Below are 12,884 nucleotides of genomic sequence, written 5' to 3'. Positions count from 1 at the left end.
TGTTGGACCCCTTCCCCTTGTAGTCTTCCTGTTGGAAGAGGAGGAGTTTGCTCTCCCTGCTGTATTGAGAGCCAGAGGGGTTAAGGGTTTTGTTCAGTGTCTGACAGCTAGGAGGCAGCAGAGCCTTGCTGTCAGGTTTGATGCTCAGTCCAAGAGGAGAGGCACAGGTGTCAGTGAGCAGGATGTGGGATTTTCCCCCTGACTCCCTCCCTTATCTCATTGTCTCTTCTCTGTTGTTCTGCATTTGGGATCTAACTTGGGCAGATACATCTCCCAGGTCTGGAAATGACGGTTGACCCTTCTTTAGGATAGAGATTTTCACCAACACTTCAGTGTTTCTCCCCGGGCCTGGCAGGCTGACGCCTGTTTAACCCCTTCACTCCCATTTTTAGTTCCTGTTTACTGCAGTTGCTGACAGCACTGCTTCCCCGGAGCCCCAAGCTCAGCTTGCAGAAATAGCTCCTCAGGCAACTTGGGCAGCCACAGTGGGCTCTGTGGTCCTGGCTTCTAAGAAAGGCGGCAGTAAGGGGGCCCCAGCCTGTGCACTGGACACGTGACATGCTGGAAGTGCCGCTGGGGGTGGGGCTAAGTGTAGCCACAGAACCCACATCCTTGTTTACATCAGTGAAGGGGCTCTCCCTTCCCGCCTTCACAATCTCCACTCCCCTCTCCCCCTTCAGTTCTGTACCTCCAAGAGGCTGGGGGAGACCGGCTTCCTTTTCTGTCTCTGAACAGCCTTTGCTCACCCCCCAGAACCCTCCAGGGAGGGAAGGAGAGGACATTCCTCAGACTTCCTTTAGCTAGGTAGACCGCTGATCGTGGGAGCAAGCTGGAGTCTGGTTGCCTGCGCTGACCTGTGTTTCTCCCCTCCGCAGGGCCCTAGGGAGAACTCATCTTTCCCCTCCGGGGAAACAAAGGGAAATCCCCTCCATGTCATCACTGGTCAAAACCAGTCTTGCTTGATAGCCAACCAAGCCTACCATAATTTCCCAGGGAGGAGACTGCCCTGGCTTCCCCAGCCTTTCCATTCATTCAGCAGAAGGCCTGAACTGGGGGTGGACTTACATAAATGGGAGCTACCCTCAGCCCAGTGATTGAGCAAATGAAGGTGGGACCCTTTGCTACATCGGGCAGTAGAAGTACCCTTGGTCGGTGAGAAAGGGAAACTATATTAAAGAATGTATGGGTACTTGACAAGTAGGCTTCCCAGGAGGGAGGAAAGGGCATCTCAGAAAGAGGAAATGTCATGAGTGAGGATCCTTAAGCGAGTCTGGTCCTTCTCTCGCCTTAGCAGAACCTCCCAACTCCTGAACCCTTTGGGCTGCAGACTGCCTTTCTGGGTAATACAAGTTTGTGGGGAAATTCCATTATCCTTTATTTCTACTTTTCCATGACATTTTTTTTAATTTTAACAATTTATCAGGGGCTCATACAATTCTTATCACAGTTCATACATATACATACATCAATTGTATAAAGCACATCTGTACAGTCTTTGCCCCAATCATTTTTTTCTCCTCTTTTCTTTTTTTACATTTTATTAGGGACTCATACAACTCTTATAACCATCCATACATATACATACATCAGTCGTATAAAGCACATCCATACATTCCCTGCCCCAATCATTCTCAAGGAATTTGCTCTCCACTTAAGCCCCTTGCATTTCCATGACATTTTTAAGGTCACACCCCGTCCCTGCCGCCCCCCTCCAAAAAAAAGTCCTATGTGTTTCTTGCAAACAATAATAATGGTTTTCCTCATCTCTTTGTCCTTTGCAGTACTCTTCTTCATTCAGGCTTCCCGTGGGGAAAGAGACTCTAATCTGAGTGACGACGACCCCATTCCAAGTCCAGTGCTGCTTGCTTTATGCCCAGTACTGTCTTAAATCACACAGGAGATCTGCCACATAGTTATCCACCTGCTCCCCACTTTACAAATAAGGCAAAAGAAAAAAGACTGAAAATATTTGCTTCTGCTCACTCAGCTCATTAGTGACTGACAGAATGAGGCTTAGAGCTGAGGTTTTATTTCGTTTATAACGTACAAAGACCACACTGTCTGCTGGGAGTCAGGTAAAGGGAATTCCAGCATTGACTGTCAGATAGACTTTCTGTGTGACCTTGGGCAAGCTCAAAACTCCCTGAGTCTGTTTCCTCCTGTGGAGAATGAAAGGGGGTTGGAAACGAGGTTGCTTGAGGCCATTTTTGAGCCGTAAGAGTGTTTGTTGGCTGGTCTGGGTGACTGGGAAGGCCCTAAATGGTATTTAGTCCAAGAGGCCTCTGGTTGTGTCTCTCACCTGAACTCTCTTCAAGACTGTTCCCTGCCTATCTCTCTTTTGCATGACTTCAGTCCATCCCACTAGAGAAAGAACTGCTTGGGCCTTGGGGTGGGAAAGGGAATTTCCATGGCTTCCCCAGCACTCGAGTGTTCTGTGACTCCGGACACTACACCGGTGGCCGCTCCAAAGCGTAGCCTCCCCTTTTCTTTTTGTTTTTTGTTCCACAGCTGACCAAGTATATGGTGACCAGGACATGCACGAGGTTGTGCGAAAGCACTGCATGGACTATCTGGTGAGCCCTTGCGGAGGCCTTGGTGCAGGGGCAGGGCGGGAGGATCTCCTCTCCACACAGATCTTGATGTGCCCGTGTTTTCTGCAGATGAAGAATGCAGACTACTTCTCCAACTATGTCACAGAGGACTTCACCACCTATATAAACCGGAAGCGAAAAAACAACTGCCATGGCAACCACATTGAGATGCAGGCCATGGCAGAGATGTACAATCGCCCTGTAGAGGTGTATCAATACAGCACAGGTACTTTTCTGGTGGGTCGGTGAGAGACTGATGGTGCCTATATGAGCCTACCCGGCGGGCCTACTGTAAAGACTCCCTCATTCTCTCTCCCTGCAGAACCCATCAACACATTCCATGGGATCCATCAAAACGAGGATGAACCCATCCGGGTCAGCTACCATCGGAATATCCACTACAACTCGGTGGTGAATCCCAATAAGGCCACCATTGGCGTGGGGTTGGGCCTACCATCATTCAAACCGGGGGTAAGTTGGGTCTCCAGGCCCAGGGTAGCAACTCCTCTGTTGGAGTCTCAGTTCCCTACTTCAAAAAAATATATAAATATATTTATATATAATGATAGGGAAATAGAGCTATGTACATATATTTATATGTTAAGTATCAAGGTAGCAGATGGACATTGGACCTCTACTCAAGTACTCCCTCATTGTAAGAACACTTTGTTCTAATAACGTGCCATTCCGTGATGCTCACCTTCCCGACACAATCATTGAAGACAAAGTGGGTGCATAGCAAATGTGGTGAAGAAAGCAGATGGTGCCGGCCTATCAAAAGATAATAGCGTCTGGGGTCTTAAAGGTCTGAAGATCAATAAGCGGCCATCTAGCTGAGAAGCAACAAAGTCCACATGGAAGAATCACACCAGCCTGTGTGATCATGAGGTGTCGATGGCATCGGGCATCAAAGACCAGAACAAAAAAATCATATCAATGTGAATGAGGGGAGAGTGGAGACCCAAAGCCCATCAGTGGACAATTGGACATCACAGAAGAGTCACAAGAAAGAGACGAGCCAGTCATGGTGTAGTACAGCACCAATGAAACAAAACTTTCCTCTAGTTCTTTAGTGCTTCCTGCCCCCACTATCATTACTACAGTTCTACCTTGCAAATCTGACTAGACCAGAGCTATACATATACATGGGTAGAGATAGGAGCTGGAAACACACGGAATCCAGGACAGATACACCCCTCAGGACCTATAATGAGAGTAGTGATAGCAGGAGTGGAAGGGGAAAGCGGGGATGGGGGAGAGAAAGGAGGAACCGATCACAATGGTCTACTACATATAACCCCCTCCCTGAAGGATGAACAACAGAAAAGTGGGTGAAGGGAAACATTGGTCAGTGTAAGACATGAAAAAAATAATAACTAGATTATCAAGGGTTCCTAAGGGAGGGAAAAATAGGAGCTGATGCCAAGGGCTCAGGTATAAAGCAAATGTTTTGAAAATGATGATGATGACAACAAATGTACAAATGTGCTTGGCACAATGGATGGATGTATATGTATTGTGATGAGAGCTGTGTAAGCCCCCAATAAAATGATTTAAAACAAAAATGTCTTTTCCCCTCTCTGGGTCTCCCTTGAGTACCCTGTACAAAATTAGGAAGGTAGTTTAGGTAAACTTTAAAGGCTCATTCTGTGGTCTCAGTTTGCTTGTCTGAGCTGTACCTGTTTTGAGAGTTAACATGTAGACAGAATTGCAATTTGGGAACAGTAAGGCAGGGTTGGTCTGTGTATCTTGGCATCCTCTTGGATTCCTCTCCCAACTTACAGAGAGACCTGGAATGCTGGGGACCTAGGGCAGATGATGCGACTCCTTTGCTCTAGGAACATGGCTGGTACTGGAAGGGTCGAACATTGAACCTGATGTGTAGTAGGTGCTCCGGGAATGAAATGCATTTTCCCATCACACAGATGAGTTCTTTCTCATAAAGTCTGCTTGGAATTTTGATGTCTTCTATTCCAGTCTCCCTTCCTACCAACAGAAAGGTTTCCCATGTTTAGGGAAAACATACCCTGATATCAGTACATTCTCTACAGAAACTTTTAAAAATTAAACTTTTAATTTTAGAAAAGTCTTAGATTTTGGGGAATTCCTGAGGCTACAGAGAGTTCTATATACACCACGTCCAGTTTTCTCTCTTAATTGCCATCACATGGCCTTTTTATCATGGCAGGGGAGCCCTGATGGCGTAGTGGTTACAAGTTGGGCTGCGATCCACAAGGTCCGCAGTTTGAAACTCACCAACTGTATATATCACAAATGAGCCAGTATTGATAAATTACTCAGTTTTTTTCAAATGACCTTTCTCTGTGTTTTGTCCTGGCTAATACCACATTACTTTTAGTCCTTTTGTCTCTTCAGGCACCTTGGCTGTGACTATGTTTTAGCCTTGCCTTGTTCTGGTTTTCGTTTCTGATTTGTTTACTCCTGCTCTAGTTTTGCCTTTTGCAGATGTTACCATTGGAACACTTAACGTATATAGCTTTCTCAGACTGGTCCGGTTCAGTTAACATTATTCATTTAAAAGCCTCCATGACTTTTTGTGGTTTCTTAGCTTATATCATTTTGGTTTTTGAAATTTTGATTCATTTGTTTTCTTAGTAATAAACGTTTTTTGAAGAACGGTTTTACATTTACAGACGAATGGAGATGACAGGACAGAGAATTCCAACCCCCAACCTCCCCCCAGTCTCCCTCCAGTTCACTATTAATATCTTAGTTGGCTGATATTTTATCAGTTTGGAGGCACGTGGGTTTATTGTAGGATGCCCCCCTGTATTGTATTTCCCCCAAAACTTTTGTGTTCAACAACTTAACAAACTTCCCTGTATTGAAATGTATCTGGTTCTCGCCCCATTAGACTGGAACTAGGAGTTTTAGGGAGGAAGATCCCAGTGGTAAAGTGCCATGTTCAGTAAAGGATACTGTGTCAACATAATTTATGATTCTTGATGCTGACCTTGAAAATTAGGCTGAGGGAATCACCCTTAAGGGGTGGGGAGTTATGTGCTATTTCCTCAAGGGCAAAGGATCTGCATAAATGACTTGAATTCTGTGCAGAAATGAGACAGTCTCTTCTCCATTTATTACTTGCTTTTATCATTTAGTATCTCTGCCTCAGAGTCCATTCTGATTTACAGTGATGTTATAAGGCAGGGTCGAGCTGCCTCCTGTGGGTTTCCGAGACTGTAATTATTTAGGGGACGAGAAAGCCTGTCTTCTGCAGTGTTTCAGTAGGGACTTGGGGGTATATATTTTCTGCATTGAGTTATAATCCAAATACAGGCACACCTCAGATTGCACCTTTGATTTCAGACCACTGCAATAAAGGAAGTAGCACAACAAAACAAGAATTTTCTTTTATTTCCCAGTATATATCAAAAGGTATGCTTCCGCTATACTGTACGCTTAATAGCTATGAAAAAGTGTAAACTAATTCAAGAAATGCCAAAATATGACAGAGACATAGTGAGCATGTGCTGTTTATTGGAAAAATGGCATGAATTTGTTTAATGCAGGCTTATCACAAACCTTTGTTTTAAAGCAAACACAAAACCTGACGGTTAGGTTCCTAAGCCCAAACCATTAGGTGGAAATCAGCGCTATATGGATTAACTGCCAAATCAATGGGACCCACGACCCAGCCCGTGGTACTCCCACTAGCACCTTAGCATTCCCTGTTGCCAGATGTCCGTCATCAGTGCTCACAATGATTTATTATTTAGATTTCTTTATTATAAATAGTTTATATTATAAATGTATTATTAAGATTTATTGTAGGTGCAAAATGTCAGTGAGCTGGTTTAAAAGTGAGGTGTACGTGTAGCCACACCACCCTAAAATCACCCTTTTTTCTACCCATGCTGCCCTCCTCTTTCCCCATGACCCCTGGGAACCACTGCTCTTTTCTATCTCTGTCAAAAAAAGAAAACCCCAACATCTTGCTGTGCAGTTGGTTCTGATTCATCGTGACCTCATAGGACAGTACGGAACTTCCCCTTGAGGTTTCCGGACTTACTGAAGCAGACCGCCCCACCCCTTTCTCCTGCGCAGCAGTGGTGGGGTCCACCACCAACCTTTTATTCACGTTGCCTTTTCCAGGTGTCCTATAGTTGCAGTCACAAAGTACGTGTGCCCTTCTCCGGCTGACTTTCACTTAGGAATACGCACTTCAAGGATTTTAATTAATACCTCATTTTATCGGGGGCTCTTACAACCCTTTTTTTAATTAATAAATATTTTTATTGGGGCTCATACAACTCTTATCACAATCCATACATATATCAATTGAGCAAAGCATCCTTATACATCTGTTGCCCTCGTCATTCTTTTTTTTTCTTCTTTTTTTACATTTTATTAGGGACTCACACAACTCTTATCACAATCTATACATACACATACATCAATTGTATAAAGTACATCCATACATTCCCCACCCCAATCATTCTCAAAGCATTCGCTCTCCACTTAAGCCCTTTGCATCAGGTTCTCTTTTTTCCCCCTCCCTCCCCACTCCCCCCTGCTCTTACAACTCTTATAACAATCCATACGTCCATTGTACCAAACACATTTGAACATATGTTGCCATCATTTTCAAAACATTTTCTTCCTGCTTGAGCCCTTGGTATCAGCTTCTTCAAAAACTTTCTGTTAAGCGTTCAGTAACTTTAATGGTACATTTCTGTTCCCCAATTTTGGGATGGGTCTTTCATTACTGAATAGTGTTCTGTTGTGCGGACATCCCATGGCTTGTTGTTTGCCCATTCACCTATGGAAAGACATCTTGGTTGTTTCCGGTGTCTGAGGCTGATGAATAAAGCTGCAATGGAGTCGTATGCAGGTTTGGTATGGGTACAAGTTTTCAGATCACTGGATTGATTATCTGAGGAGCTGCCCAACCATTCCCAGCGTGGCTGTAGCGGTCGGTCCGCGTCGCTGCCAGTAGTGGAGGGGGTTTCCGGTCTGTTGCCTGCATCTTGTGCAGCTGGACTGGTCAACATCGAGGAGCTTCGTCGCCCTCGTTGCTGCTTTAATTTAGAAGTGCCTGAATGACCAGTGAAGGGGGATTCTGGTGATGCTGTGGGTTAAGTGTTGGGCACCTAGCCATAAAGTCAGCAGTTAGAACTCACCAGCTGCTGTATGGGAGAAAGATGAGGGATGCTGTCTGTACCCACAGACTGAGTCTTTATGAACCCTTTAGAGGGTTGGTAAGAGAATCAACTCGGTGGTGGGTTTGTTGGACTTGTTTTTTCTCTCTTTTGAGCAACAAGTGAAAGGCATCCTGTTGGTACATTTGTTTAAGCACTTGGTGTCCAACCAGGTCAGTGGTTGGTTCGAGCCTACCGGCGGGTCCAAGAGCAAAAGATGTGAGAGTCCTTGGAAACCCTAGAGGGCAGTAGTTCTACTCTGTTCTTTTTATACTTTCCCCCCAACAGTTTTCTTGGCACATAATTTACATATCTCGCAATTCAATAGTTCAATCATTGAATTATATTAAGAACTGTACAATCGTCACCGCATTAATTTCTGCTGTTTTTTGAGGTCACTCACTAGGAGTCAGAATGGACTTGATGGCTATGGGTTTGGGTTTTTCTTTTTGTTTTGTTTTTCGGTTAAGAACATGATAATACCTTATGCCTGTTTGCCATCTTTGTCTTATCTTTGGTAAGGTATATGTTTAGACCTTTTGCCTGTGTTTTTTGTTTGCCTTGTTACAACATAAAGTATGAATGTTTTCATGACTACTACTTACATATAAAACTTATATTTTGACATCATTACTTAGCCCATATGTATTTGTGAGTTTAGTGGTCTGTAGGGGTATTAAAAATAGTCTAAATAGAAGTTGCCCGAAACAGTACTTACACTCATTCCTTGGGTTGTATACTGATCTTTTCTATTTTATTTTTTTAAATGCTATTATAACTCAGCCCCAAAATAGTACTCTATACAAGTACTACAGTGATACTGCCCCCTTCTGCCCTCCCACACCAGTACTGCTTCCCTTGCGCACTTACTTGTTCTTTCTGCTCCATACACACAGCTGCCTTCTCAGGGTGCGTTTTGTCTCCTTCCCCTGAGAGCATTGTGAAACTCAGCCATTTGTGGGGCTTTTGTCCCACATTTAGTTTCTTGGGGGAATCCTCTTGGGAGTGGGAACAGTGCTTCTGAGTGTAGGAATTGGGAATGACTAGGCTGTCTGGGAGGAGTGCTTATCCAGAGCACCTGCCTGCCTGGCTCCCTGTTGTCGTAGGCCTAGTGAGCCCACCTTTTCAAGACTGTCCTGGCTTTGGGCTATGGTTTGAGAGTGCCAGCCACCTCACATCTTTGTTGTTCTCCCCTTTGCAGTTTGCAGAACAATCCCTCATGAAAAACGCCATAAAAACATCCGAGGAGTCATGGATCGAGCAGCAGATGTTGGAAGACAAGAAGCGGGTCACAGACTGGGAGGCCACCAATGAGGCCATTGAAGAGCAGGTGGCTCGGGAATCCTACTTGCAGTGGCTCCGGGATCAGGAGAAACAGGCCCGCCAGGTCCGTGGCCCCACCCAGGTAGGTGGTGTGACTTGTTGCTTGCCTGAACTTCATTTTGACTTTAGTCTTGGTCAAGCCTTGGCACTTGTGCAGAACCAGTTAGTGATACGCGTGAAGGAGGGATGGGGCAAGGTATAGGGCGGCAGCTGGTGGTTACACCAAAGAGGGATGGAGAGCTTCAGGGAGACAGGCTTTCATTGAAGGCCCCGGTTTGCCCTCATTGGGGATCCCCTGCCTATTGAGAAAAAGAGAAAGAGACATAGCTGGGGCCCTACATCCTGGCTTGGAGGCCAGTGGAGATAAGGGGCTCTGGGCAGTCTTCCTAGAAGAAGTTTGAGTTTTTAGGCAGGAGAGGGAGCAGAACAGATGTGATTTGGAGTGCTATGCATTGACACGAGTTAACTAAGTTCAGTAACTATTGATTGAAGGTCTGTGTATGGAGTAAATCCGTGATCGGGACAGATCCAGTTTGTTGTCCTTGTGCCGCTTGCATTCTTCCAGAAGGGAACAACGTGAACCACAAGCATAGCGAATCAGTTAGTTGAGGTGGGCCGGAGGTAAAGCTTGGAGAGCAGGGTAAAAGGAATGGGTAGGGCTGCGTGTCGGGGCTGGAGTTCCCAATATTAAGTACATGGCCAGGGTAGGCCTCTGAGCAGGTGAGATTTGAGCAAAATTTTGCAGAAAGTGAGAGGGTTAGCTGTGAGCCCATCCAGTGGGGAAGACTTTCACTGAGTGAGAACAAAGCCTTTGGGAGGATTCTTTGCAGAGCAGGGCCAGGATCTGAGTTTGGACTTAACAAGCTTCTTCCTGCTGCGGAGTGTAGAACGGAATCTGGAGGGCGAGGGTGGAAGCCAGGGGACAGCAAGGCTGCTGCACAGTCCAAGTGAGTGGTGTGGGTGGTGAGAAGATTTGGATCCTGGAAGTAGCTCGCAGGTGGAGGTAACAGGACTGTCAGATTAGCTATGGGGGGTGAGAGAGAAAGGTTAAATAGAAAGTTTATATTTTGCCCTGTGGGAACTCCTGTCCTTTCTGTCATTGGAGTGATGGGGACTACCTTGTTTCTTAGAGCTTCTCTGATAGAAATACCACAAGTGTATGGCTTTAACAAGCAAATTTTATTTTCTCACAGTTTGGGAGGCTCAAAGTCCAAATACAGGGTACCTGATCTTACTGGAAGGCTTTCTCTCTGGAGAAAGATCCTTGTTTGGGATTCCGTGGTCCGGCCTTCCCCTGGTCCTTGGCCAGCTCTGAGTAGCCTCTTTCTTTCCCCCATCTGTGCGAGCATGCTCCTGTGTCGAATCTGCTCTTTATATCGCAAACGTGATGGCTCTGAGTAACAACAAAGAAAACTCTGTCCTCAAACAGGATTGCGCTCCCAGGTACAGGGGTAGGATTGCAACACATGTTGAAGAGACAAAAAAGGTCGAGGTTTGAGGGAGAGAGGGAGCACTCTGGGATGGGGCAGAGGAGGGTCAGGGCTGGTGTTGGCCCTTACCTCCTTTTCCTTTGTTCCATTCCAGCCCCGGAAAGCCAGCGCCACGTGCAGTTCGGCCACAGCTGCAGCCTCCAGTGGCCTGGAGGAGTGGACCAACCGGTCCCCGCGGCAGCGGAGTTCAGCCTCATCTCCTGAGAACCCTGAGCTGCATGCTGAGCTGGGCATTAAACCCCCTTCGCCGGGCACTGTCTTAGCTCTTGCCAAACCTCCTTCACCCTGTGCACCAGGTTAGTGACTTGCTCACAGATAGAGCATTGGGCTAAGGGGGTGCTCCCTGGGTCCTGCCTCTGCCTCTTAACTGCCCATCTGTTCCAGGTACAAGCAGCCAGTTGTCAGCAGGGGCCGACCCGGCCAACTCTCCTCTTGTGTCCCTCTACCCTGCTCTGGAGTGCCGGGCTCTCATTCAGCAGATGTCCCCCTCCGCCTTTGGTAAAGCCTCTTCTGTCTCAGGGACTGGGAGCTGGGGCCAGAGGGGAGGAAGAAGCAGATCCTGAGGGACTTTTGGTGATTGGCCATCTTTCTAAGAAAAGGAATGAGAGGGAATTTTTCAGCCTCAGATATCTACCCCAAAAGGCAATGGAGTAAAGCTATTTTAGGCCTGGGAGAGCCTTCTCACTAGAGTGAGGAGTGAGAGGGGCCTTGCAAGCAGAGGGGTGGGGGGAAAGCTCCTGCTCTGTGTGAGCCTGGAGCGGGTTCCTCCAGAGCCAGGATGGGGAGAGAGCACCTGCTTCACCCCGCCTTCTCCCCTTCCTCTTGATCAGCAGGTCTGAATGACTGGGACGATGATGAGATCCTAGCGTCGGTGCTGGCAGTGTCCCAGCAGGAATACCTAGACAGTATGAAGAAAAACAAAGTGCTCAGAGACCCGCCCCCAGACAAGAGTTGATGTGGACACCCAGGGACTGGAGGCCGGCTCCCAACCCCACCACTCCTGCCCTTTGGTGCCACCCCCACGTTCTTTGGCTTTCTTCCCTGTTGCCATCTTCCCGTTGCCCTCTTGAGAGCCCCTCCTTTGCCTCGCTCTCACTTCCCCCTGGCTGGCCCACCCCTGTGCCCCCTCTCATCGCTGCCGCCACCACCGTCTCTGCCAGCTGATGTGCCCTGTTGCCCCCCGCACAGCATCCTCCCTGCATTCCACAGGGGACTTGGGCAAGGGTGCCGAACGAAGGTGAGAGGCACACAGAGAAACCACCTGGCAGCCAGGCAGCCCCAGAGGAGAGACACTCAGAGCAAAGATTTCACTGTTCATTCCTTTCAAGATCAGAGAAAAACTGTTCCTCTGCCCCAAATGATACCAGGGAGGTGGGAGAGAAAAGCAAGGAATCCCCTTCCCAGTATCCCCAGATTGTCTGAGCCTTCAATGTTGAATTTTTCTTTATTAAAATTTACTTTTATCTTACAAAACGAACTAATCCAAAATGATGTAGACAACAGCATTGGCTCTACGAAGGTGGCATCTCTCTGGTTTGGGGACAGGAAGGCTATGTGTGTGGAGGGGACACAGGTGTGGGCGCTGCGGGAACTGGGCTGGGGGTGAGAAGCACGTAGCAGACTGGCCGTGGACGATGAGACGCTGGCCTCACTGCATTCCTTTAGCTTCTCCCACTACCACCAGTCTCTTTGGAATCTCGGGGTGGGGGGAGGCATCTTCGGGGATCATAGCCGCCACCCAGGATTTGAGCGTGGGGAGTGGGAGCAGTTTCAGCAGATGGGGCACCTGTGTCCTGCAGGTGTTGACAAGATCTGCCATCTGTATCGTCCTTGGCACAATAAAACCAAATGTCAGTTTCCCATGAGCGACTCTGTTCTATGTGGGGCAGTTGGTGGGTGGGCCTATGGAGAAAAGCAGAGATGGGTACCCGCCTTAACTTGACCTCAGAGGCCCCAAATGTGACCTGGTAGGGCCCACCTTGGGCCCTGAAGTTAGGATGAGTTCACTTAGTAAAATCTGGACAGACCTCTTGGCACCAAGAAAACTCCACCTTGTCTGCTGCCCCTCCTGCCATAGCATTGGTGCAGATGCTCACCGCCCACTTGGTTTCCTCGGGGGCGCCAGGGGCAAAGGACTAGGAGCACCCTGAGGGTAGGAACTGCAGTTTCTGTCCGAACTAGAACTTCTCCACCTGCCTCTTGTACCATACACATTAGCTCTTGTGTGTTGGAAAAGCATAAATGACAACCTCATAGTGAAGTAGTGGGTGGGCCGCAACAACTGGGTTTTAGCAGCTGAGGAACAAGTCAAGATCTGT

General features: G+C 47.3%; 1 protein-coding gene across 3 annotated transcripts in view; it reads left to right on the top strand.

Annotated features, from left to right (window-relative positions):
- The window catches only part of OTUD5 (OTU deubiquitinase 5), a 30,761-nt gene extending 18,333 nt beyond the window's left edge, over positions 1–12,428 (top strand). The window contains exons 3-9 of one of the 3 annotated variants that reach the window (XM_075539449.1): positions 2,509–2,573; positions 2,661–2,817; positions 2,914–3,062; positions 8,955–9,140; positions 10,661–10,862; positions 10,951–11,064; positions 11,397–12,428. In XM_075539449.1, the coding sequence (XP_075395564.1) occupies positions 2,509–2,573; positions 2,661–2,817; positions 2,914–3,062; positions 8,955–9,140; positions 10,661–10,862; positions 10,951–11,064; positions 11,397–11,521 (998 nt within the window). In that variant the 3' untranslated portion in view covers positions 11,522–12,428. Of the gene's footprint in view, positions 1–2,508; positions 2,574–2,660; positions 2,818–2,913; positions 3,063–8,954; positions 9,159–10,660; positions 10,863–10,950; positions 11,065–11,396 lie in introns of all 3 variants that reach the window. The other 2 variants (XM_075539448.1, XM_075539447.1) reach the window with 2 other exon arrangements.
- The last annotated feature ends 456 nt before the right edge of the window (positions 12,429–12,884 follow it).

This window comes from Tenrec ecaudatus, chromosome X (genome assembly GCF_050624435.1).
Source record: "Tenrec ecaudatus isolate mTenEca1 chromosome X, mTenEca1.hap1, whole genome shotgun sequence".
NCBI classification, from domain to species: Eukaryota; Metazoa; Chordata; class Mammalia; order Afrosoricida; family Tenrecidae; genus Tenrec; species Tenrec ecaudatus.
Note: the sequence above shows the minus strand (reverse complement) of the source record. Positions and strands in the feature narration are given on the sequence as shown.